This window comes from Pelobates fuscus, chromosome 8 (genome assembly GCF_036172605.1).
Source record: "Pelobates fuscus isolate aPelFus1 chromosome 8, aPelFus1.pri, whole genome shotgun sequence".
In the NCBI taxonomy this organism is placed as follows: domain Eukaryota; kingdom Metazoa; phylum Chordata; class Amphibia; order Anura; family Pelobatidae; genus Pelobates; species Pelobates fuscus.
Genome location: NC_086324.1, coordinates 75,565,895 through 75,592,544, shown reverse-complemented (window position 1 = coordinate 75,592,544; position 26,650 = coordinate 75,565,895). Strand labels below are relative to the sequence as shown.

Below are 26,650 nucleotides of genomic sequence, written 5' to 3'. Positions count from 1 at the left end.
CGTCAAGACTGGGCCAAGAAATATCTCAAGACTGATTTTTCTAAGGTTTTATGGACTGATGAAATGAGAGTGAGTCTTGATGGGCCAGATGGATGGGCCCGTGGCTGGATTGGTAAAGGGCAGAGAGCTCCAGTCCGACTCAGACGCCAGCAAGGTGGAGGTGGAGTACTGGTTTGGGCTGGTATCATCAAAGATGAGCTTGTGGGGCCTTTTCGGGTTGAGGATGGAGTCAAGCTCAACTCCCAGTCCTACTGCCAGTTTCTGGAAGACACCTTCTTCAAGCAGTGGTACAGGAAGAAGTCTGCATCCTTCAAGAAAAGCATGATTTTCATGCAGGACAAAGCTCCATCACACACGTCCAAGTACTCCACAGCGTGGCTGGCAAGAAAGGGTATAAAAGAAGAAAATCTAATGACATGGCCTCCTTGTTCACCTGATCTGAACCCCATTGAGAACCTGTGGTCCATCATCAAATGTGAGATTTACAAGGAGGGAAAACAGTACACCTCTCTGAACAGTGTCTGGGAGGCTGTGGTTGCTGCTGCACGCAATGTTGATGGTGAACAGATCAAAACACTGACAGAATCCATGGATGGCAGGCTTTTGAGTGTCCTTGCAAAGAAAGGTGGCTATATTGGTCACTGATTTGTTTTTGTTATGTTTTTGAATGTCAGAAATGTATATTTGTGAATGTTGAGATGTTATATTGGTTTCACTGGTAAAAATAAATAATTGAAATGGGTATATATTTGTTTTTTGTTAAGTTGCCTAATAATTATGCACAGTAATAGTCACCTGCACACACAGATATCCCCCTAAAATAGCTATAACTAAAAACAAACTAAAAACTACTTCCAAAAATATTCAGCTTTGATATTAATGAGTTTTTTGGGTTCATTGAGAACATGGTTGTTGTTCAATAATAAAATTAATCCTCAAAAATACAACTTGCCTAATAATTCTGCACTCCCTGTACATTTTATAATTAAGTATTTCAGGCATAAGTTGGCATGGCTAAGGATGCAGGTTTGTGTAGCATTTTGTACATGCAAAAGCCACAGGGTAATTTGTCTTGGTGTACAGTGATAGGATAACAAGCAATGTACTCTGTATTTATAAGATCCCTTGAGGCCTCCCCGGGCAATTTTGACACAACTAGGCCTGAGATAATGCAACTGTGGGCCCTGAAAATTATGGGGACCAGGACAGCTGTTATTTTATCCTTGAAATAAAGACATAACTCTTTATATCTACTTATCTAATAAGGGATAGCATTTCAAACAAAGGTCAATATTTTCTTTATTTAAAGATTACATGAACGTATTGTAATGTATTACATATATTTTATTGTAAGTTTTATGACATTAAACATACCTTTTATATATGCGGTAAACATGAGAGCTTTTACAAAAGCAACAGGGATGTTACCGATGGTTGGTGTCCATAAATGAATTTTTTGAATGTGGCAGTTGAGACAAAAAACAAATATATATGGAGAGTTGGAAATCTTCCTGCTTACGTGTCCTCATTCCTGGCTCTTCCATCGTGTGATGGAATATTATCATGTGGCAGAAAATAATGGTATTTATCTGCTAAATGTTCCTTGTTCTGCTGTTGAGCTTTAAATATGTTACACATTTTGAATACAAGAGGAAAGTGTTGACACATGCTACACTATCTCTTCCCCAGTCCATTATTTCTCCAGACTCATGATGATTTGCAGGCTAGGACACAATAGTGTTTGATATGGACCTTAATGAGGGCTGACTCATATCCATCTCCTAGAATGTCACGAAACCTGTAGAGGGAGATATGGGTCAGCATAATGAAAAACAAACATGCTTTCATACAAATCATTGCAAGCTACAAACACATGCATAGTGACAGTTATATAAAGGTTACATATAACATTTTAATGTGAATTGCCTTTCAATGAGCCAAAAACCCAGATTAGTCCCAGTCTGTCCTTGTCTGGTATATGCATACCTCCCCAGTGTCCCGGGGTTCAGGGATGTATTTACCACAAGGCAAACGAGGCATTTGCCTAGAGCGACACTTTCAGGGGGGCACCAAAAAACGCCACCCCAGGCTCCCAGACAAATGCCTTGTATGCCTCGTGTTCTGGGACTGTCCACCTTACTGTGATTGAGTATAGCTGTCAGTGTGTGTCTGTGAGCGAGTGAAAGTGTGTGTGTGTTTCAGTGAGAATGGGTGTGCCTGTGAGTGTGTGTCAGTGTGTGTATGTCATGTTATGTGTATCTGAGAGTGTGTGCATGTCAGTGAGTGGGTGTGTCAGAGTGTGTCAGTCAGTGAAAGTGTGTGTTGGATAAACAGTGTGTGCCAGTGACTGTATGCGTGTACCAATGACTGTGTATCTGTCAGTGAGTGTATATCAGTGCATGTATCAATGAGGGCATGTGTCTGTCAGTTAAAAAAAGTGACCTTGACACGAATTGCGGGGACAAAATTTAGATTTTGGGGGTGTCCGAATTTAGTCGTGCCTAGGGCAGCACAAATCCAAAATACACCACTGCCGGGGTTGCTTTATCACTTGTGCAAAGAAACTTGCCGGTATTTTGGTTCTTGACTGCCCTTATGGGTGGGATTAATATGATCTGTAAATGGTATAGGTTCTCTTTGTAATGACACAAGTGAGCAAAAACATTTTTGAGACCTGAGTGGGGACTAACCGAAGGGCAAGCTACTGAGTTTATTAAAGCTTTTGCCCATTCTCAGTGTTCTCATATTCTCTGTTTTTGTTGCAAAACACTCTGTTGTATCCTAAATTCCACCTCTTTTAGAAGCCCCAAATTATTGTCAGATTATATACTAAAGTGAGAATTTTTAGAGAATTAGGAAATCTAAGTGAAAATAACTTTTTTACTTTTTAAGTTAGTATTTTGATAGAGGACAGTTTGTGGTCACTATATTACCTATATAAATGTTTGATTAAGAAATGTATATTAGTCTTGTGCATTCTCTGTTCAACCAAATTATATATCACCACCATGTGGGTTTACAAAGGCCAAACATGTTTAATTCTACCCATGGTGCAAAAAATGTTATAAAAATGATATATATTACACAAGATCCCGCACACACACTCATTCACTAAACAGCAACTTCCAAGCTCACAGATTTTATTAGTTTTTTTTTTTTTTTTTTAAACATTTGATCATGCATTGCATAAGTCTGCCTCAACGTCAATGTACCCCATCTTTGGCAGGTCCTACTCTAACAACCTAACATCTGCTCTTATGAGTTTAACCCACTTGCTTGGAGGGGAGAAATCTGCTCTGCAGTACAAGGCTAAATAGGGCTCTGGAATGAGGCACCTGTGTATATATATATATATATATATATATATATATATATATATATATTTATATATATATAGAGTAGATGAGTGAGTGCGCTGGATCTTGTGTATTGTATGAATTTTCCCAGCAGCACCCCATTTATGCATGTTCAGATGAGTACAGCCCCCTGGTTTCATATATACACACACACACAATGTAGTTTTTTTTTTTTTGGGGTGGGGGGCGGGGGAGTTAAACTGCTCCCCCCCCCCCTTTATTTTGTAATTTTTTTTTGTCTCTTGTACCAAAGCGTTGGGAAAATGTATCTGAAATCAATCAATGTACTGAAAATCATATAGATAGTATTTCTATTGTGTATATACTTTGCACTACACTGATTGGCCCATTTTTTATCAGTAAATTTTTGAGCTTGAGGTCCTGAACTAAATGAAATATTTTGGGGTAAAAAAAAGTAGTTTTATTTTTGGCTAGAGTGAATTTTTCCCACTGTGCACAACTCTACTCTGTATACATCACAATTCTACGCTGTATACATCACAATTCTACGCTGTATACATCACCTCTGTTCAAGATGCATCAGGAATCTGATGGCTTCATTTTTATCATGTTTCAGGAATTCTTGATACATGTATATAGACTGAAAAAATCCTATTATTTCTTCAACAGACATTTCAAATACAACGGGGATGTCCGTAACCCTGTAAGATAAAACATGTATTTATAAGGACTGTCATGTACCATACAAAGTGGTTTCTGGGTATGGGTACATGGTTCTAGATACCTCATGGACCATTCATTTGGATTTTTGTAGTTTAAATCTTAAAGGGGACAGTCAAAAATAGCAAGCGAATGGGAACTGCAAATACCTTGATACAAAATCATGAAAGCCATAAGATTTTAAAAGTGTACCAGTTATAAGCATCAATGACCCCTGCAAGCATAGGAGACCAATATGCATTCAAATTATGTTTTTATTAAGAAGTCAAAATATTTTTACAGTGAAACTACCCCATTTTTTAACTGTTATTTGCTCATGTGTAAAATTCATCAATATAATAAAAGCTGCATTATTCACAAGAATCGCAACATGTGATATGCCCATGTATAGGAACATATATATATGTATATATTTTTTTTTTCTAAAATAGAAACTTATATACATTCTCATGGATGTCACTACTTTATGTTAGTCCGTCTTCACTTCTACCCTGCAGATGTCAGCCAGCTGGAAAGACCTAATGCGCATGAGTGGCAATGACTGCGCTCGCATTAGGATTTCACTATAGAAAAGCATTATGCAATGCTTTCCTATAAGGATTACGGTGATGCTGGAAGTCCTCATGCATAGCGTGAAGACGTCCAGCATCATTTTGGTGCCGAAAAGTTGTCTAACCACCCAGAAGTACCTCTACTGACCTCTACCTCTACTGACAGCCACAAGAGGAGGAGTTAACATTAGCAGGTAATTCTTGCAGTTTATTCACAATTGCAAAATTACCTTTTCAGAGTTAAGACACTGGGTTAAGACACAATGAGCAGAAGTGGTCTGGTTGCCTACAGTGTCCCTTTATTGGATTAATGGAGCTGTTCATTCTAAAGTACTTAAATCAGGCGGGTTTTGGGTTGGGGTGCAATGGATGTAAATGTGCTATCATTTCACTTTTGTCCTATGTAAAATGTGTGTTAATGTAAAATAATTAGGCAATGTCAGGGAGTGCTGAATGTTAACTACAAAAAACATTTTTCTGGGGGGCGGGGCCTGACAGCCAAGATGGCCGGACGTGCTCTCTGTGTGCTCCTGCACCAACGGGCATAAAAACGAGGTTTTCATATAGCCACATAATGCAAGCAGCACACGGAGCCCATAGAGGGATGCAGCACAACACAAGGAACAGTTTGATGTCTTTTCAGCAACGACAAGCAAAGCAAACGCCTGAACCGGCCATGCGGCCTACACAGAAATGGGGCCTGCGGCATGGGGGAAGCGGCCGATCCCCCTGCACGGACCCCACCTGTAAGCAAGAAGCGGACGCTGCCCCGCGGCCCCCCCCCCCCTCTGGACCGGCGGGGGATATCCCGGTCCTCGCTGGGGACGATTACCCCCACCACTCGACTTCCTCAAACGGATAGACCAATGGCTAACCAAGCCTGCCAGAGCCCAAGCAAGATGGCGGCTCGAGCGAGACCCACGACAAAATGCACCCTCACGAAACCGCCCACACTAACCCCTGAATCCTTTAATCGGCTTTGCATCATCCTATTGGCAAAACACCGCCTCAAGGGTCAGTCGTTCCAGTTAATTATGAAGGGGTTGGTGGCATGGATTCGTCCAGCCACCCGGCGCCGCTTGTGCAGCTACTCAGACCGGGTCCCCAGAGCAGCCCGCAGACGGAGAACGGACTGGCGACCCAGACGGTGGGAAACGAGAACAAGCTCTGCAGGCACCCACTCTTACCCTCACGCTTCGCTGAGCGGGTCCACCAAGCAGACCCAATTCAACCACTGCATAGCAGCACCGGCAACCGCTGAAGATGGCAACTTACATGCCGCCGCCTGTTCGGGGAAGACCACCGCTCACAACCAAGCCGGGTGCCAGCACAGCAAGATCACAGCCCTCACTCAAACCTGGCATAAACCGGAGGGCCGAAAACTGAGGAGTTGGAACCTGCCGCAAACCATCACGTGGGGTTATAGAGTGAACTACCCCCTGAAGCACACTAGCGACATCGGTGCAGCTTTCAGAGCAGACCACAAAGCTCCAGGGCCATGGCCCGGCGGACTAAACCGGCAAAGAGACCACTTTCAGCCAGCAGAGGAAGGGATCCCAAGAGACTTTCCGAGCTGGGCCGTACCAATACCGACCGCAGGAGTAGGATGATCCCCACTGATACACGGTGACCCGACCTGTGGCCACGCAACTACGAACCTGCAGTCACAGGGGACTTTGTCCTATGTTAAAAGCAACTTGCTTATAATTTGTGTAACACTGAAGACTAGTGCTTACACTGATCCTAACCCACTACACCATGATACTGATGAGTATGCAGATCTATAATGTTCACAAATAATCTGTTAGTGTTCAATACGTTCCACCTTATAGAGTTGCTTGTTTAAATTACCCAGTTAAGGTCCGGAATAGCAGTCAGACCTGACCAGTTGGCAACCACCTCTCCTATTAATGTGATCTTGTTCAATCATAAGCGTTGTCTGCTCTGCTGTAACAGTGAGCAGACTTATATATCATGGGGTGTCTAGGCTATAGCTGTTGGCCATCGGGTGCTCTCACATGTTTTGTTTGCACTCACTCTAACACTCTAGTTGTCTAGGCTAGTTAAACTTATACGGAATATACGAATTCCCAGTCTCTCACTGCATAGGCAACAAGCGTGATTTAATGCTAATAACTCAACTGTTCAAATGCTCTTATATGTACGTTTACTGCACGAGCCATGTTTTTTCTCTTTTGTCCCTCTCCTACCTATTCCTGCATGGAATGTGCATTATGCTACCACCTTGAAAACTAAACGCCAACCTAAACTATCGTAAAACTATAATAACTATAAAAATGTGCCTGTATACCGTATGCCATGACCTGTATTACCTATGTTTACCGATTTTACTGGATGCCGCTGTTGTGGCGCATACCGTCTGCCTGTTTATTCTGTGCACACCCAAAATAAAGAATTAAAAAAAAAAAAAAAAAAAAAAACATTTTTCTAGGCATTTTAAGGAAAACAAAATATTTACAGCAGTTTGAGATAACAGATGTACTTACCACTCCTTGTCTTTTAATGGTATAGCATTGAACACCTCTTCATACTGGTGATGCATAATATTGTTGTTTTCGTACTTGAATTCTGACATTTTGTCTAAACACTGCAAAGGAAATAGTTTAGTCAGCTGAGGATGATCTTAAACTACTTATTGTGAGAGAGGAAAAAAAACAAAGAAAAACAACCTACTATCACACACACAACAAGCACATGAAAATTCACACTGTTTTCAAAGGTCTGTTGAAACACCATAACCACTTTACAAGTCAGGCACAATTATATGCTTTAGTACAGGTGTTTTTTTCCTAGGCATTTGAGGAATTACTGCTGAGACTGAACAAGGAACTGTCTTCAATGGAGACTGTCCTGAATTCTGGAGAATATTCTTTACCACAGTTTCCTATATTTGGTCAAAGTTTTGTTAGGCTCATTTGCCCTGCTCCAGGTTATCCCAAATATCCCATGTCTCCTCTATCAGTTTCTATGTGTATACATGTGGTCTGGCATAAAAGTAGTATTGACTGTGGGATCATGTAGGTGAAGTAGAGTAACACAGAAAGCTCTATAATTGCTAGAACAGAACCATGTACCCATCAAGTTGCAATGGAATATTTACTGAAAGCTATTTAGTTTTTTTACCTGCTTCATAACAACATTTAGCGCTGCATCATTATTGCCATCTTGTAATTTAAAAATTGGAACAAAAGCATGAACTGCCAGACAGCCGTTGGGCTTTAAAACTCGAACTGCTTCATGCACAAATTTTTCCACATTGAACCAATGAGCAGCAAGTCCTGCATTTACAAGGTCCACAGATGCATCATCTAGGGGTAAGTTCTCAGCAGCAGCCACCCTACAAGAGACATCACAATACGTACACAAAGTTATTTAGTGAATCTGGTGTATAGGGATAAAGTCTTCTCTCTGCTGTTCAGTGTAGGTGGTTATAATGATGAATGGATTTTAAGTACTTACTGGAAAGTTACATTTTCCAAGGAACAGAATTGTTTGGCTTCCTCAAGCTGAGATTCACTGATGTCTACACCGATAACCTTTTTGAACCTTTTTGCTAGAGGCATTGTATATCTCCCAGTACCGCAGCCAACATCGACTGCTGTATCAAACGGTTTACTTTTCTGCAGAACAGGAAAAAGGCTTTATTTATAGATTTTAATGTTGTACACTACTTAAAATTATTTAGATGTTTGCACTTTTATTTCCTCCATTTCTTTTTGTTATTATTAAAACTGTTAAACAATTTGTACTATGAGGGGTCTTTAACACAACTTTTACAGGTGATTGTAGATCATGGAGCCCTGAGTGATGTAAACCAGTTTTACGCTGAACCATTTTGTGCTTCCAGTTCTCTTAGTCTAATATTTCTATTAAAATGTTAGACATAAAACTAAACCCACTATAAAAAAATCACCAATGTTAAGCCTCGGATGCTGTTTTAAAGTACAGTATAAGATGCCAAGTAGAAAAAACTGAGATGTATAAAAAGTAAAATAAGATCACCAAACACTATTTTTCAGGAGACAAACATGAGATCAGTTATGTTGGATACAAACCAGGACTCTCAGGATTACAACATTGCTAGAAAATTAGCTTGTTGCCCTTTTCCAAATATGACTGGGGCTTGAAACCAGAACAGAACTGGATGAACCATTCCAATTTTAGCCTCTTCCTTACTCCACCAGTTTAGATCTTCATTCTGTGCAACATGGTCTTTCAGAGAACAGTTATATGGATAGTAATTGTAAAGGTAGAGAAAATGCAACGTCATACATTTCCTATCCCAGAGGCCCTGTGTCTGACATATCTATACGCAAGTGTCATTTCTCCCTATCTCTCTCATAATTAGTAACTGAAGTCTGGAGATGGTGACACTGTGGTAAATGAGATGGTACTATTTCTTTCCACCTCTCCATCCCAGTGTTCCCAATTATTAATATTATTATTATTATTATTATTAGCATTTATATAGTGCCAACTTATTACACAGTTCTTTACAACATTATAGAAATGGGGAAATTTAATAATAAGTGAAGTGACGATTACAAAATATTACAGGAATACTGGGTTGATGAACACCTGCACCCACTCCAGAGAGTAAAATTATGTCATGAGAATACTTATTCAAGAAAATCAATTCTGTCTTCACTATATCATCATGCCACTACTCCTGTATTGTGCCAATACAATGAAAAAAATAATAATTATTATTGTTAAATACAATACAGAACCAATTATTGAAAATTCTAGATTAAAACTGAAATGCGAAAATTCCATTAAATTGTTAGCAAACATCTACTACACATTGTTACTTGTAAAATGGAATGTTCAGTGAGTGAGTAAAGTTACCTTCTCCTTCAAATATGAGAAAATCAGATTCATGACGTCACTGGACACAGGAACCATATACTGCTGGTACACGGATGAGAAGGCCTTGCTTTTAAATAAATGATCAGTCATCTGAATGGAATTTGGTAGAGAAAATGTTCAATTGTTTTTCCCTATTTAACTCCATAAACACTAAAATATAACCACATTTCCTATACATGATGTACAATCATGGGGCCTAAAATGTAAATGCCCAGATATTGTAAAACTACAATTTGTATGATGTTTTGATAGCCCCTAGAATGGCAACACCTCATGGAGGTTGTATTTTTAAAATTTCTGGGGATCTATGGTTTGGTCACTATTGATGTAAGCAGAGAAAGGATAGGGGGCACTCCCGAGACCTGAATTTTGTATGAAAGGTGCTGCCGCTGTGACCAAAGCTTCATGAATGAGAGAATAAATAGTTGCGGCGCACTCAGACTACAAAAAAATATAAGAAACAAAGAAGGCTACTAAAATGCCTAACTAAGTATGAATATGGGCATTTGGTTCCACCATATGGCCATATGTTGTTAAGCCCACCACTACTTTCAAAGTGCCCCATTATTGGTGGGTCCTACACTAAAATGTGGGGGGCAAATAAATAGTAATAGTGTTAAAAATAAAAGTGTTAAATTAAATACTAGTAAGAGCATAGTGAGTATACAAACATAAGTGATGAAAGCAATTAAAAACAGTGTTAAAACTAAATAGTTAATGTGTTGGTGCTAAAAATGAGTATACTCACTAATGCAGATGACTGTGCTAGCTGGAAAAAATAATAAAAGTGACTTGACTATTGATAAACTCCTCCTATATATACACACATGTGGCATTTAGTAGCCTTCTTTGTTTCTTATATTTTTTTGTAGTCTGAGTGCGCCACAACTATTTATTCTCTCATTCATGAATTCATGAATTCCAAATATAATATAAACAGAGAAAGGATAGGGGGCACTCCCGAGACCTGAATTTTTTATGAAAGGTGCTGCCGCTGTGACCAAAACTTCATGAATGAGAGAATAAATAGTTGCGGCGCACTCAGACTACAAAAAAATATAAGAAACAAAGAAGGCTACTAAATGCCACAGGTGTGTATATATAGGAGGAGTTTATCAATAGTCAAGTAACTTTTATTATTTTTTCCAGCTAGCACAGTCATCTGCATTAGTGAGTATACTCATTTTTAGCACCAACACATTAACTATTTAGTTTTAACACTGTTTTTAATTGCTTTCATCACTTATATTTGTATACTCACTATGCTCTTACTAGTATTTAATTTAACACTTTTATTTTTAACACTATTACTATTTATTTGCCCCCCACATTTTAGTGTAGGACCCACTGATAATGGGGTACTTTGAAAGTAGTGGTGGGCTTAACAACATATGGCCATATGGTGGAACCAAATCCCCATATTTATACTTAGTTAGGCATTTTAGTATCCTTCTTTGTTTCTTATATTTTTTTGTAGTCTGAGTGTGCCGCAACTATTTATTCTCTCACTATTGATGTAAGAGCATTTTAACCAATACATAGTTGTTAATCTGTTGTTGAAGGACTGATTCCACTCCTAAATAATCCACAAAGTGGGTAAGTAGAATGGTGCTTTACAGAATCAATAGATTTGTATTAATAACATTGCAGGGTAATTCACTAAAGTATGGATTGTTAGGAAATCAGAGAATTCGAAGAAGAAGTAAAATGTTAGACTACATTAGCCAAGCTTGAAATTTTTTCCAGTTCAGCTATATTTTCATTTAAACTATTGTAGCCTAAACTTTTGAATTCACTTTAAATTCACAACAATTCCCACTTTATCAAATAACCCTGTTAATATTAAAAATTATATCAATAAACAAAACCTCAATAGTTTTAGGATGACTCTTTGATTCTCACATCTTCAATGGCTGCTGAACATCACAAAGGAATGTATATTTTAGAATTAGAATATTGGGGTATACAATTGGGGTATTATAGTTTTTTGACTGTTCAAATAAGCCCACAAAGGGCTTCCATTTGATAAAGCAGACACCCCATGGTATCTTATATTGTGCCTTAACTTGTCACCATTTTTTCATCAATTTATTACAATGTTTGTAGTGAGGGGGAAATTTTTTTTACATGTTGCATTTTGGCAGAGTATTTCTTACGCTTTATATGTACCACTGTCATAAAATCCCTAAAATTATGCTCAGTTACATCATCTGAGTAAAACAATATGCCCAATGTATGACCTATACACTATTTTGTAAAGTTACAGTGCTGTAAAAGAGACATGACAAGTTCAGGATTTTAAGTGTGAATTTTCATGGAGGGTTTTGATGCGTCTGTGTCCCACTTTGGAGCACTTGAGCAGGCTCCATATTCCAGCTCCACCATAAAGGCATACCATTTCTTAAAGAAGACATCCTAGGGTATTTCAAAAGGCATATTTTGAACCTTAGCGTGGGAGCATTTTTTCTGCCTTTTTGACTCACAAAGTGAGTTTGCACATTATATTCTGCAAACCTTATGTGTGCTACGACTGTATAATACTTCATATGTTGCTCAGCTATATTATCTGAGTACAGCAATACCCCCGTATGTACCTTTGCTAGGTATATGTGGACATTAAAGGGGCACATTTGAGACACAGCAATTACAGTTTTTTTCAAACTTTGAATTTTTACGCTGTGTCCAGGTCCCTTTTAGCAGTATTTAAGCAGACTAAATATTCCAACTATTCCATATTGGCATACCATTTCTTAAAGAAGACCTCCTAGAGTATATTAAAAGGCATATTTTGAACCTTAGCGTGGGATAATTTTTCCGCTAGCATGTACCAAGTGAAGTGGTAATAAGTATTTTTCTGCCTTTTTGACAGACAAAGTGAGTTTGCACAGTATATTTTGCAAATCTTATGTGTGCTATGGCTGTAAAATATTTAATATGTTGCTCAGCTATGTTGTCTGAGTACAACAATACCACCATATGTATCTTTGCCAGGTATATGTGGATGTTGAAGGGGCACATTTGAGACACAGCCATTCAGTTTTTCTTCTAACTTTGAAGTTGTATGCTGTGTCCATGTTCCATTTCAGAGTAGTTTAGCTGGTTGCTTATTCACACTTCCCCACCACAGCATACCATTTTTTAAAGAATACACCATGAGGTATTTCAAAAGGCATATTTTGAAACTTAGCATGGGATAATTTTGTTCCAGGTGTAGCGGTAGGCATTTTTAATTTTTTTTTACTCTTTAAAACTTTTTTTACTTTTTACAACTTTCTTAAAACTTTTTTACACTTTTAAAATTTGTATAAACTTTTTTTTTACCGTTAACCCCTAACTAGCAGTAAGCAGCACTTATAGTAAATGCCCCAATTTCCCATAACTCCCACCCCGGCTAGCAAAAAAAATATATAATTGAAAAATATTTTAATTAATTAATAAAATAAATTGAACCCCTGAGGGTTAAAAAAAATAAAAGTTAACCCTCAGGGTTTTAAAAAAAATCAGATCATACTATAATAATGTAATCTGCATTTTGATCACTGTAGGCAGTGATCAACTGGCAGGGAAGGGTTTAATTTTTACTTTTTGAAACATTATTCAAACTTTTAAAAAAAAAATGTAAACTTTTAAAGTTTTTTTAAAAACGTTCTTTAACGTTAACCCTTAGCTAGCCTAACACCAAATTCCCCAGTTCAGCACTAACGTCCACCCACCCCAGCTAGCTAAATATATATTTAAAATATTTAAATTAATTAATAAAATAAATTTAACCCCTGAAGGTTAATCACAGTAAAATGTAGTCCCTGCCAATTGATTACTGAAGTCAGTGATCAATTGGCAGTGAAGGGGATCATTTTTATTTAAAATTGGTAAAGGGGGGGTGGGATTTGAAACTAACTTTATTTTTTTCACACAGGGAAAAGATCACACTGGACGCGGAAGCACGGAGGCAGATCAGAAGTCCCTGCAGCACATATGCTCACTCTGACAGGCTGTCAGATTGGAGGATCAGAGGAGCGTTAACCCAGCGATCGCGGTCATCTGGGGTTAACTTTATTAAATTTACGGAAATTTTCCGTCATGCGTCCTTAGTTAGTTCTCTGCCTGTTAAATCACTTTGTTTAAGCATCCCTAGTCACACCACACTGCATGACTTATACAGCCTTCGTTAACAGTTCCTGTAAACAGAGATCTATTGTTTAAATTGCACATTCAATTTAATGTATTTCCTACTCTGTTAATAGCCTTCTATATCCTGCAGGAGCCCCCTGTGTGTAATTAAAGTTCGATTTACAGAGCAGGAGATAAAAATGTCTAAAGCAAGCTAACGTCTTATGGAAAATATTACTCTTTTGTAATGCAGGTTGTGTCAGTAATAACCAGGGGAGGTGTAGCTGGAGTTGCATAAACAGAAACAAAAGTGATATAATTCCTAAATGGCAGAGAATTGAGCAATGAGAATGCAGGGGCATGATATATATATACTAATACTGCAACAATATGCTAAATCTTTTTGATGCTTATAGAATCCTTTTGAGAGCCCCATTGCTTCATCAGTAAAAAAAGAATAGCATCACAAGAATACGACTGCTCATGTATGACCGGGCTTATTATTTGACCATTGTGGGTTTCCCTAAATTCTGACTTTAATTACTGTTATCATACCTGGAACTGGTTTTCTCTGTGATGGCACAAGTGAACAAAAAATATTTTGAAACTTGAGCAGGGATTTACTGAAGGGCAAGCTACTGAGTTCCTCTAAACTTTAGTCCGCTATCAGAATTCTCATATTCTGTTTTGTTGCAGTTACAGTTATGAGACCGGACCAGTTTAAAGGATTACACTTTCTCTCATCTACCTTTCAATCCCTGACTGAACTACTGTGTTCTACTCGGACTGTTAATTGAATTGTGCCTTTAGGATTCACTTCTCTTTAACTGATTGAATTAATATCGCCAAGCTGTACTGTTTAAAGATTTTAAAATTCCCATTTTGTTTTATTAATTATTTAGGACTATTTGCTTTACATTTATTGTTCCTCAGAGGTGGATATAATATAAAAGTTATGTCTACGGAAAAGTAAAGGTAAAAATTAATGTTCACTTACCCTTAATTCTGGATATTCCTCTTGATGTCTTAAAATCTGTAAATAAATTAATTATATTTCTTTGATTTATAAATAAAAGGGCAAAAGGGAATTAATAGAGAACTGTGTTAATGCAAAACATATCAATGCTGAGCATTAAAAAAATAAATATATAAGGCAAAATAATATAATTGATGCATTTTGCAGAACAGAAATATGTTATCCTAAAATGATAAATGGCGGTCTGAAAGGACCTATAAAGGGGGTAACCCAAAATACAAATACCAGAACAATTAAAGTCAGTTATGATCTAAGGCAGTGGTTCCCAACCCAGTCCTCAAGTACCAGTCCAGTATTTATGGATTAACCTGTTGTGTCTAAAGTGTTTGTTTTTCTTCTCCTAAATCACCTTAGACACAACTTGATAATCCCTAGATTCTAAACTGTTAGGGGGTACTTGAGGACTGGGTTGGGAACCACTGCCCTAAGGCATACGAGAAACAGAGGCATTTAACATGCACCAAAACCCTCCCCCCTCAACCCCCTCCCACACCCCAAAAAAATTTCTCTTTTAGGAGACAGAAAATCTCCAGGCCTTTAATTGTAAGACTAACCCCAGGGGGCCAATCGGGTGGCCCATACACTTAGGACCACCGAAAGAGTAATATCGCTTTTCTGCTTAAAATGGGCCCAGTTGGGTTGCGTGGCCCATTAAGAGTCTGACCGGGCCCCTTTGATAGCTCCTGCCAGGAGGAAGTGACAGACGATCACTTCCTCCCAGCTTCTTAGAGAGCTCCACACGGGTAGGTAAGAGGCACACATAGGCAGCATGAGGAACAGGAGCACTCCGATTGAGTGTGTGTGCGTATCTGTGTCACAGTGTGTGTATGTGTTAGTGTGTGTGCACTTGAGTCTGTGTGTGAGTGTGTTTGTGTTAGTGTGTATATCTATGTGTCTGTTTTAGTGTGTCAGTGTAAACATATGTGTATCTGTGTGTTAATGTGTATGTATATCTATGTAAGTATGTAGCTCAGTGTGTATGTGTGTGTCAGAGTGTGCATCTGTGTATATGTATACATGTACATGTGTGTGTGCATCCAGTGGCATACCTACCATGGTCGCAGGGGTGGCCACTGTGACCAGGCCCAGCACTCCTGGGGACCTGGCTGCAGCAGCAACCGTGGGCCACTGGTATAACTTAAGGGCATAACTTTGGGGCTGGCTGCAGTTGCTAGGTTAGCATCAGGAGGGGAGACCTGTGTTGTGCTGCTCCCCTCCTGCCTGTGTGTAGTGTGGCTGAGCGGTCTGATAGGAAGTGCTCACTGAGAGAGCCCTTCCTGACAGACGGGTACCACGGCAAGAAACAGGTACAGGTGGGGAGGGCGGAGAGACAAATGTAGGGGGTTGGGGGAGAAAGGGAATGGGACACATGGAGGAGCTGATGGAAGGGAATGGGACACATGGAGGTGTTGGGGAGAGTCACATGGAGGGGCTAGGGTAATGGAATGGAACACATGGAATGACTGAGGGGGAAGTAATAGGACACATGGAGGGGCTTTGGGGGATGAGGGGATGGGACACATGGAGGGGGGGAATGGAACATATGGATAGGCTTTGGGGGGGAGTAAATGAGACACATGGAGGGGCTTTGGAGGGATGAGACACATGGAGGGGCTGTGGAGGGAATGATACATGGAGGTGCTTTGAAGGGAGGAAATGAGAAACATGAAGGGGTTGGGTGGGAATGAGACATGGAGGGACTGGGGCAATTTTCACCTCTAGTTACACCTCTGCGTGCATTTGCTTAATGTTGTGTATCTGTGTGTATCTGTGTGTCAGGGTGTGCATCTGCATGTGTGTATATGTCAGGGTGTGTGCATATGTCCGTGTGTATATGAATTTGCGTGTATGTATCAGTGTGTTTATATGTGTATATTCTGTGCAATAATGTGTATGTATATCTGTGTAAATATGCATGCATGTGGCGGTGTATGTGTGTATGTGCATATATCCAAGCAAATATATATCCAAGCAAATACAAACACAACATGCAAACACACTAATGCAATAAAACCCAAACATTACAAACACACCCCCTGTATTAAAACACTTAAATGATATACATACACATATACACCTATATATGCACACAAACACAATCCTGCAAATGGTAGATCCTAAGCTGGAATAGCATTGTGGGAATTGTAAGACAGATGGTGATCTACATTTTGTCCACTCTTGCACTGGGGGCCCCAAAAAACTTGCATCAGGGCTTTCTCTACATTAGTCCACTGTGAGGCATCATAAACTGCAATACCAACTGATCTCAACTGGCATTTAGATATTTTCATTTAATGCATTGTTTTGGTGCAAAAAGTAATTTGCCATGCATTAAATAACAGGGCATACCAGAATGTCCTACTGGCCAAAAGGGACCCGATCACATAGCCCCTCACACCATAAAACATCTGTATTCAAAACTACAACACTACAACAACAACAAAATAAGATATGACCTAACACACAGGGGAGATCAAGTCTTAAAACATTAATCTTTCATTAAGCAATATTTAATAAAACAAAACAACCTTTATTAAATAACATTAGATTGTTGATACGATCTGACATAAAAAACACAAAGTGATTCAAAAGGTGAAGAAAACAGTGATTAAAAATGGAGGGAACCGGAATCACAATTTTAAATAGTAAGCTAATAGATAAAAGGAGACCTTGATATAAAGTGTGAACTCCTACATCTCAATAGGTTTAGCAAATTAATTGGAGTTCATACAGGATGTTGAGATATGTTTAAAAAAAGATAGTAACTTGGTTATAAAGTATCAAATCTTGTTCGCAGGAGAGACTTTGTAACAACATTATGATTCTACTTGGATTGTTACAAACATTAGCTGATTCACGCCCATAGCCTTCGATTTATAATTAAACTCAAATATGCACATTATTCATAGTATGTATAATTAATATGAAAGATTCATCTTATATTTTCATTAAAGTTTCAGAAAATTTTAGCTTGCAATGATTCCCAAATGACTGTGCAATTTACACTTCCGCACAGTTACTGAGAGCCTAGCATAAAAAGAGGAAAACGCCACAATTATAGAACCTCAATCGCATACTAGAGAGCTGTTTCTAATAGTCTAGATTTAAAAGGAGATAATCCAAAGGGGATGGGGTATTTAGAGTGAAAAGATGAGAAATTCTGAATTTAACATAATTTTAAATAAAAGGAATGTAAACATTAGATGACTCTTTACAAGAAGTGTTTAGGAAGGATGTGTAAGTCACATGCGGGGAGGTGTGACTATGGCTGTATAAACAAAATGATTTAACTCCTAAATGGCAGTGAATTGAACAGTGAGACTGCAGGAGCATGATTTATACACCAAACCTGATTCATTAAGTTCAAGTTGTTTTGGTGACTAGAGCATCCCTATAAATTCGAGCCATCAAATAGTAACAGTATTGCACTAAACATAGCAAAAGATTCTGGCTTACCTGTGTGATCTTGGTGGAGGAGTAATTTCCACAAAGCAAGTCTGCTGCTTTATATGTGGCCGCTAACAGCATTCTTTATATTGACAAAGGCTGGAAAAACCAGTTACTATCTCAATTAAACAGTCAAACTGTCAATTACCATGTCAATTAAATTCACTTGTATTATGTAAGTCATGCTTTGTAGAGATATTTAGCATCTCCAATGAATGTTTTATAAAGACTGGAAAAGGAAAAAAACACCAATATAAATAGCTTTTTTACTACATAATTTCATTCTTTTCTAGACACTAAGGCAAAATGCTCTGAAAAGACATGTCATTTTTTTTTAATTTTTTTAGGCTTTGTAAGATCTGTTTAATTTTGTTTACGTTTCTGATATCATCTAGTGGTTAACCCCTTAAGGGTGGAGTCAATTACAAAACGTAAACAAAAAAAGGGAATTTGCCCTATATGTCTGTTCAACCATAATTCCCCTCTGTCATATTAAGTGCAACCACACTTATTATACAGTATATAATTTTCAGGAGTATTTATATATGAAACATAATTTAATATGTATAAAATGTTAAAAACTTTGAGAAATTAAGATTTTTATTTTTCAAGTTCTGCATTGCATTTTAACTGTGAATGTCATAAAACTGTTATCTTTTATTATAATGAAAAACACATATGTTTGTTCAGCGATGTCTCACAAGTACAACAACAATCTCCCCCTGAAGTTAAAATCCAATGATAGCTGATCCAAAATACGTACTAGTTACCATGAAAACAGGGACCTAAACATAAAAGTTGCTGAGAAAGAGGGAGGGAGGGAAAGCAGGAGGTCAAAATAAATAAATAAATAACCAAACTGCAAGTAGACAAGGGGAGGGAAGAATGAAAAAAAGGACTCCTATCTGATGTGCCATAGTGTGCCTTCGAGGGCTCCCCTTAAAAAAAATCTCCCAATGGGAGCTAATGCTCCAACAGCCTCCCAAGCTCCCACTCTGTAAATCACAATCAATAGAGAATATCCCTAATCCCATGTGCCCTCCAGCAACAAAAAGTAATAAAAGAAGTAAATGATGATAGATCAAATATAAATCTAAGCGTGGTGGCTGGTCCTAATTAGACGAAGTAGCTGCAGCATCATCAATAATAATATGCCTAACTACTGCTAACAGAAATCCTGATGCGCGTTTCGCCAAGGGCTGGCTCTTCCAGGGGAAAAAAGCCACTTCGTCACAAATACTGGCCAAAAATAACTATCATATTTGTTTTTTTGCATTTTTCACAAATAAACTGACCTTTCACTGATGATTTCATCAGCATTATATGTTTTACTGCTCTAAAACACCCATATTTGTGCCCAGTAATGTCTCAAGAGTACAATGGTGTTTTGGAAAGTTAAGTGGTCAAATATAAGACTCGCCCATTTCTGTTTTTGCACATTTAAATTTTTTAAATTAGTTATGTTGCCTTTGAGACCGTATGGTAGCCCAGCAATGACAATTACCCCCATCATAGAAAACTTTTTGAAAAAGTAGACAACCCAGGGAATTCAAAATGGGTATGTCCAATCTTTTTTCGTAGGCTCCTAGTCACAAATTTTGGCCAAAGTTAGCATTCATATTAGTTGCTAGCAAAAACAGGCCAACCCCCGGAGCGAATAGGGAGGAGGGAGCATGACTGCTGCCCTGAGGGGTTGGCATAGCAACAAGGATACAGTTGGTTTTACAGTTGAAAGCATGGAATTCTGGGAAAAATTACCAGACTACTGGTGAACAATGCTGAGGGAGCCTGGCAGTGTCTTTCCCCACCCACCCTCCCCAACTGTTCTGTTCTGGAATTGTTGTTTTGTGTTGTGTTTTCTTTGTTCTCATTTTGTCACAGCTGCGGGTTTCCTGCGCCAGCAAGTGTGGTAAATGACAGGCTTGGGGAGTCGCAGCCTGAATTTGGTTGATGACGAAGGACAGACTGAAGAGGCTCTGGAAGAAGTTTAAAGTGTACCTGTCTGCTGGGTAAAACCAGCAGCTGACAGTATTTGGTTATGCTGGTTTAAATAAAGCTGTGGCCGTTGCCCTTACCCACTTAACATGGTGTTGCGTTACTTATTGGGAATGGAAGGGTAATGGTATTTGGTGATCGAAGGAGTCAGCAGTCAAGCATTCTCACTGATGATATCATAATTGTGATACATTTTACTGTCTTGAAACACTCATCTTTGTGTTCAGTGAAGTCTCCTGAGTGCAACAGTACTTGTACAGGTTTTAGGGTGTTTTGGAAAGTTACAGAGCTAAATATAGGGCTTGCAAATTAAATTTGCTGGCCGTTCTGCCATAATGATGTTAAAATATTATATAAATATACAAGTAGAATTTCAATATATATATATACATATGTATTTAAATTCGACATGTTTACTTATGTAATTATTTAAGTAATTATATATATGTATATATTTGCAATTATTTTTTATTTATTTATATATAGATAAATATATAACGAATGTAATTTGTTTACTAAGTGTATTTTGTTACATATATATATATATATATATATATATATATATATATATATATACATATATATTTGTAGTCGGGGCAATATAGCCGTAAAAACCTAGCATATTATAACCATAACATATATAACTTTACACTAGTCGGTTGTGGTGTGCCGGAACCGACAAAGCAGTAGGCCTGTAATAAAAGTGGGCCCACCTTAGAGGGTGATATAAATAGAGAAATAGAGGGAGTGGTGGGAGGGGTGACTAGCCAGACCATCAACGGTAAGGTGAGAGAGGATTGGCAGCCCTTTTATAGGGGATTTCAAATTAACTTGGATATTGGAGCCCTGGTAGTGCACCCAGCCATGTAATTTTGAAGCCAGGGTGCAAGGTATTGTATCTTCTTATATATATATATATATATATATATATATATTTATTATTATTTTAAATGTACATAGGGATTTAGGCCAGAGCGCAGGTAACGTTCTCTTTGTTTTTACTATGTATTTTGAGCTGTTGGATACTAAGCTACTGCTGCTGTAAGCGAGGTGCTTTATATTTGTGTTTGTATATGATGTTTGTATCACACAGCTATGTTACATTGCTGCCAGTCACCCCATGTTTGTCTTATTAAGAGTTTATAAGTATGTAGGGGCAGCACCCCTTCCTGTCTCAACAGATAAATTTGCCTTTTTGCTGATACCGGCAAGGTGATTTATATGTTATAGCCCTATTCAGGGTATGTAGGGGTTTATAAAATACCCATTCATGTCTCATTAGAGATGTTTACACAATGTCTGATACCAGCAAAGTTTATTGTATGTGTAGAAGCCCTATAAAGGGTTAAATGTGAAATGGTTTATAAAATACTCCTTCCTGTCTTATTGGAGATTCTTGGCTGATATCAGCAAATATAATGGCTAGAGTAGGACTCACCTCTTGAGGGTTGCCTTGACGTGGCAGGTGAGCTTATATATTCAAATGGACATTGGAATAAAACTAAAGAGCCTCCATTTTGTTTAAATGTACATAGGGATTTAGGCCAGAGTGCAGGTAACGTTCTCTTTGTTTTTAATATATTTATATTTGTGTTCGGGGCAACATTGATTATGATATGAAGTAAGATTGTTGTTAGTAAACCTGTGATAGGAAAAAGTCAGTTGAGTTGTGCCGAAACCTACATATGCTGTAGGCCAGTAAGAAAAGCAGGCAAAAAGTAATACATATCATACTAAAAAAAAAAAAAAAACATTTATTGAGTAAAGAACATAATACAACATAATACATAAAGATGACATTTTAACGAATGCCCTTTGTATTTCTTGTACTGGTTGGGGTATATATGTTGTATATGCTGATGACTTCCAGTGACCTAGAGTTTTAATGACATGGACTGGAACGTTCTGGCTCGATGCCAGGGATGCAGCCCCTATCCTAAATGAGTGTCCTGAATAAAGGCTAGGGTTCATACTGAGCCTTATTAACAATAACTGTACATATAACATGAACTTAGAGGTAGTGAGAATAGTCCCCATATTCGGTACGGTGAGGAGTTAGGAATCGAAGACCTTCACTGTCCCCTATATTATTCATGGGAAAGTATGGAATGTGGACAGGTTGACCCAATTGACTCGTTTTGGTCATGGGTAGAGTCAATATGCAACGATCCTGATGTTTAATTAGGTAGGAGCTTCGAAGGCAACCTTGTGCATTGTGTTGGCCACTGATGGTGAATACTTGTAGCCTCAGGAAGTTGTAAAAGCCAGGTAAATAGCGGTTTCAGAATTAGTTAGGGGTTAGAAAGGGGCTGAATCTAGCAAATTAGACATATTTTGGATACCCTTAAGTATAGTCTGATTGGATAGGATGAAATGAACTGGCTTTGTTGGAAAGTAGAGAAACATGTGATGTTAGATGCCAGTCAAGCGTAAATTGATGGTATAGTGATATAGCCTAAATTGAAGGTGGCAAAAAAAAGTAGTGAACACAACCAGAGACATAATAGTTGGTACATTATGTAATGAAGTACCACTTACCTTTGATGTGAATAGCATTGGAAAGACTTGGTGACAGCAATTGCTGGGAGACCACTAACGGCACAACTTGAAATACCTTAGAACCTAGAGTTGTTATACCGTGTACATTGAAATAGCGGAATCTGCCAGACACGTGAGCCCTACGAGGGCTAAGGAAATAGTTGTAAACAGGTAAGTGACAACCAATTTATACCTTGCAAACAATTGAGGGGTAACACAAGCAACTTAGACTAAACCAGGAACTTAGACTAAACCAGGTGGCATGAATATGAAAATACCAGCATATGACGTCAAACTTAAATTACTAGCATTAAGGCATATGGCAAAATTTTAATAATGCAGAAACTCTGGAAAGTAAGTGAATTGTGAACCTGTCACATGTATAAGCCCCTGTTGCCTGAAAATAATGGGATAGCCCGGAGACAGATGAATGTAGTGATGAACATAGATAAGTGATTAATATAGCGAGGGCGAAGTTGACAAACCAACTTATATAGGGGAAATAATAGAGTAGAAAGGGTTGGGAATCGGAAAAGTATAAATATTGAAGAAAACCCCAACAAAAATTTGCATAGGTAACTAGTATCAGTATCAACAAGAACCTACAAGGACCATAACAGTGGACAATTCAAGCTAACAAGTGTATGAGAAGCCAACCAACAACCCGTAATTAGTTTAACTAAACCAAAGTAAACCTTTGTTAGCTGATTAGTCCAATGAGGGTTGTAGTTAATGTAAGTACAGTGAATGTATATACAAGTTAGTTTATATTTGTGAACTAAGTTGGGCTTGACATGACTGATCCAGTCAATAGCAACACTTAGCAATGTAGGGGGCCAAGACATATAATAGAAGTCAATATGTTCCAGTAAGGGGCCTTATACCGGAAGCTGAAGAAGGCATTGCTGTGAAGCTACGTTTTAATGTTTTAATGAAATGCTGAATATGATAGTAGTGAAATTCACCTTGCAAGAATAAACATACAGTTAGTAAAAAACAATTAAATCAGCCGTGGCAGGCCCACCATGGCGACTTCTATGAGTATGAGGTTTGGCCAGCTCAACTTAAAGTTGACATGTTTTAGTATAATAATAATAATGTTACAATATGTCTGATAGGTGTGGCATCACAACTTATCTATATCCTAATTCACCTATTAGTGTAAAAACTTTAGACAGAAAGTCAGATAGCATGACAGAAAGTCAATATCCCGTTGGATATCTGAACGTACTAGCGCACATGCTCAATATTGAATTGTGTTATGATCGTATGCATACGGAGGAGCATCCAGTTGATGGCATGGTCGACAATGTATTTCTAGTCTTTCCAGTCTCTCATTTATTTACACCTTAGAGGACATGAGTGCTGAGAATGTTGCATGGAAGTTGATGTTGCTCGAGCAACTCGTGCCTTCTCCAACATCAGCATTGTCCATATTGGTATGCATGAGCCTGAACAGTTCCACTTTCCCGGTCATTGCTGGGAAAAGAATGTTGTGTCTGTGTAGCTCAGCCGTAATACGAGGAATGGTCCATGACCTGATGGAACCTGATTGGTGTCACCTTTTTGTGTAGGTGTAGTGGACCAGACTGGAGTACTGGGGATTGACATGTCATCACCTTCTTACAGGGATCTGAGACATACTGCAATATATTAATACTTAGCTTGGATCAGGATCATTTAACTGGCTGGCTAGCTAGTGCCAAGTGACAAAGCAATTAACTAGGTAGGTGACAGCTGAGGTCCTGCTAGTTGCCAAGTGGCTTGAGAGGCTCTGTCTATGCTTTGGCGCAAGGGGATTCATGGCCACTGAACGTTGTGGCGGGGTGTTGGCCTCTCTGTGACATTTAAATCATGAGATAGATTGGGTGTGACAAGTGAGGCCCTCTCTATGCCACTGTGTGAGGCGGCTAACTATGTTTTGGCCCGTGGGGGGGGGGGGGGCGTAATACCTCATGCATGGAGGATGGGTGTTGGTCTCGCAGGACCACTAACTCCAAGGCAGAGATGCCAAAAACTTAACATCTATTGGCCACCAGTAAAACCTACTCACTAAAAAGGTATATATTGCGGTGGAGCCATCTTGGCTAAAATCATATCTGAACTTGTATAAGAGTTTTGACAGTGTGGCCCAAGGCGTATCGTCTATCATAACTCATCTAATATTCCACATCGAAGGTAATACCTGTTTGTGGCATTATGATAATAAGATTGAGGAAATATTACCACTACATAACTGTAAAATAGTGATATCCATATACTAGGTGCCTATAAGTGTACTACCCAGAACCTAAAACAAGACATTATATTCTTAATCCAAAATCTATAAATGTTTTCAATGACATGCCCAAACGAGGTGCCGAATTAGCCTGTGGCAGGTTGCCCATTACAGGGCATATGAACACATGTTATAAAGTCATAGTGATGCTAGGAGTAGGAAATATGTCTATCCTGATTTGTATCCCAAATTTCAGGGTGGCTGTGTGGGCTGTGTTGGGATTAATGTGGGTTAAGGTAGGATGTGAATCGGAGAATGGTTGTGGAGTTTGTGTATGTAGCTAAGACATGTTGGTGATGAGATGGTAGAGAACCCAATAGTTACGAATAATCATCTAGTTTATGAAATGGTGAAAAGAACAGAAACTGTATATAAATACTTATAAAACTGAGCCCAATTAAACGAGTTGTTGGAAGACAGAATCAAAACGGAACAAAGGCCTCTAGAATGCCACAGTGGCTGAACAGGCTAGAGGCCATGATGGATGTATATAATACATAGGAAAAGACAGGAGATATAAGACATACATTAAAAGACCTACACCTGGAATGCTTAGAAGGATGATAAATAATTATGCATACACAGCTGGCATAGAAGATTAGGGTGGAAAGCAACAGGAAATGCTAGAATAGGGTATTTTTTATATACACCCCTATATATTATTAACTCTTAATAGGGAACACATGGGATGGGTGGCTGCATTGTAACAAGGCTGAGTGATACAAAAAATGGATACAAATGCAGAAAGATAAGTAATGCGCTCACTCCCATGCTCACTATGTCATAAATATATATTAATGACAGTTAGAATGAAATTACATATGTATTATATTAAATAAATTGTGTATATAATTTTTTTAAATAATTTTATTTATTTTATTAATTTATTATTGTAATTATAAGTATAAATATCTATACAAAATATGTATATTAAATATATATATATATATATATATATATATATATATATATCTTATGTATATGTAACTTCATTCTAAGTGTATTTTAATATTCATATATGTATTTATATTAAAATACAAGTATGAAATTATATATATATATATATATATATAGTTGTAATTATTTTTATTTGTGTACTATTTATTCTTTTCACCTATTTCACTATTAGAGGGACTGCCTGACAGCCCTGGCAGTCCCTCTGCAGGCAGATCTGCAGGCAGATCTGCAGGCAGCTATGTCTGCCATGTGATCGCTATTTGAGAGCAATCGCATAGCCTACAGGAACCTGATTTGGCATGGGAGTAGTGATGTCCCGAACAGTTCTCCGGGAACCGTTCGCCAGCGAACATAGCCGCGCGATGTTCGGTCCACCCCCTATTCGTCATGGAGGTGGGAGGGTCTGGGAGGGAGGGTCTGCTGCTGATTGGCTAGAATGTGTCTGCTGACTGTGAGGGACAGGGTCAAAGTTTACTCAATGATGACGAATAGGGGGCGGACCGAACATTGCGCATGTTCGCGACCGCGAACACGCTATGTTCGCTAGCGAAAGGTTCCCGGCGAACTGTTCGGGACATCACTACATGGGAGGACTGCCTGGGCTGTCAGGCAGTCTTTCTGAAGCGGAGCTCCCGGGAAGGTAAGTACTATCCCTTGCCCCTGACAGTCAGCATAGAGAAAGCATAGAGAGCATAGAAGAAATAAAACATGTACAAAACATGACCTGTTTTTAGTGATGTCCAAATAGTTCCCGGCGAACACACTGCACACACTGCACACACACTGCATACACTATGCACACTCTACACAC

At 38.5% G+C, this 26,650-nt stretch overlaps 1 protein-coding gene across 1 annotated transcript; it reads right to left on the bottom strand.

Annotated features, from left to right (window-relative positions):
• Positions 1–1,424: 1,424 nt before the first annotated feature.
• LOC134570779 (putative methyltransferase DDB_G0268948) lies at positions 1,425–18,115 on the bottom strand. Its single transcript, XM_063428749.1, has 7 exons — positions 18,081–18,115; positions 9,458–9,568; positions 8,069–8,229; positions 7,733–7,946; positions 7,096–7,196; positions 3,881–4,018; positions 1,425–1,798 (listed from the first exon to the last, which is right to left on the bottom strand). The coding sequence occupies exons 2-7, from the start codon at positions 9,566–9,568 to the stop codon at positions 1,708–1,710; spliced, it is 816 nt and encodes a 271-aa protein (XP_063284819.1). The 5' UTR covers positions 18,081–18,115; the 3' UTR covers positions 1,425–1,707.
• Between the last annotated feature and the right edge of the window lie 8,535 nt (positions 18,116–26,650).

What these genes read in the sequence shown, in the direction of transcription:
- LOC134570779 (XM_063428749.1), bottom strand. Translation starts at nt 9,568, where the DNA reads ATGACTGATCATTTATTTAAAAGCAAGGCCTTCTCATCCGTGTACCAG. An exon ending in TTGGAAAATGTAACTTTCCA is followed by an intron (nt 7,947 to 8,068) that starts GTAAGTACTTAA and finishes TGTCTCTTGTAG; the next exon opens with GGTGGCTGCTGCTGAGAACT. An exon ending in CCATTAAAAGACAAGGAGTG is followed by an intron (nt 4,019 to 7,095) that starts GTAAGTACATCT and finishes TTTATCTTACAG; the next exon opens with GGTTACGGACATCCCCGTTG.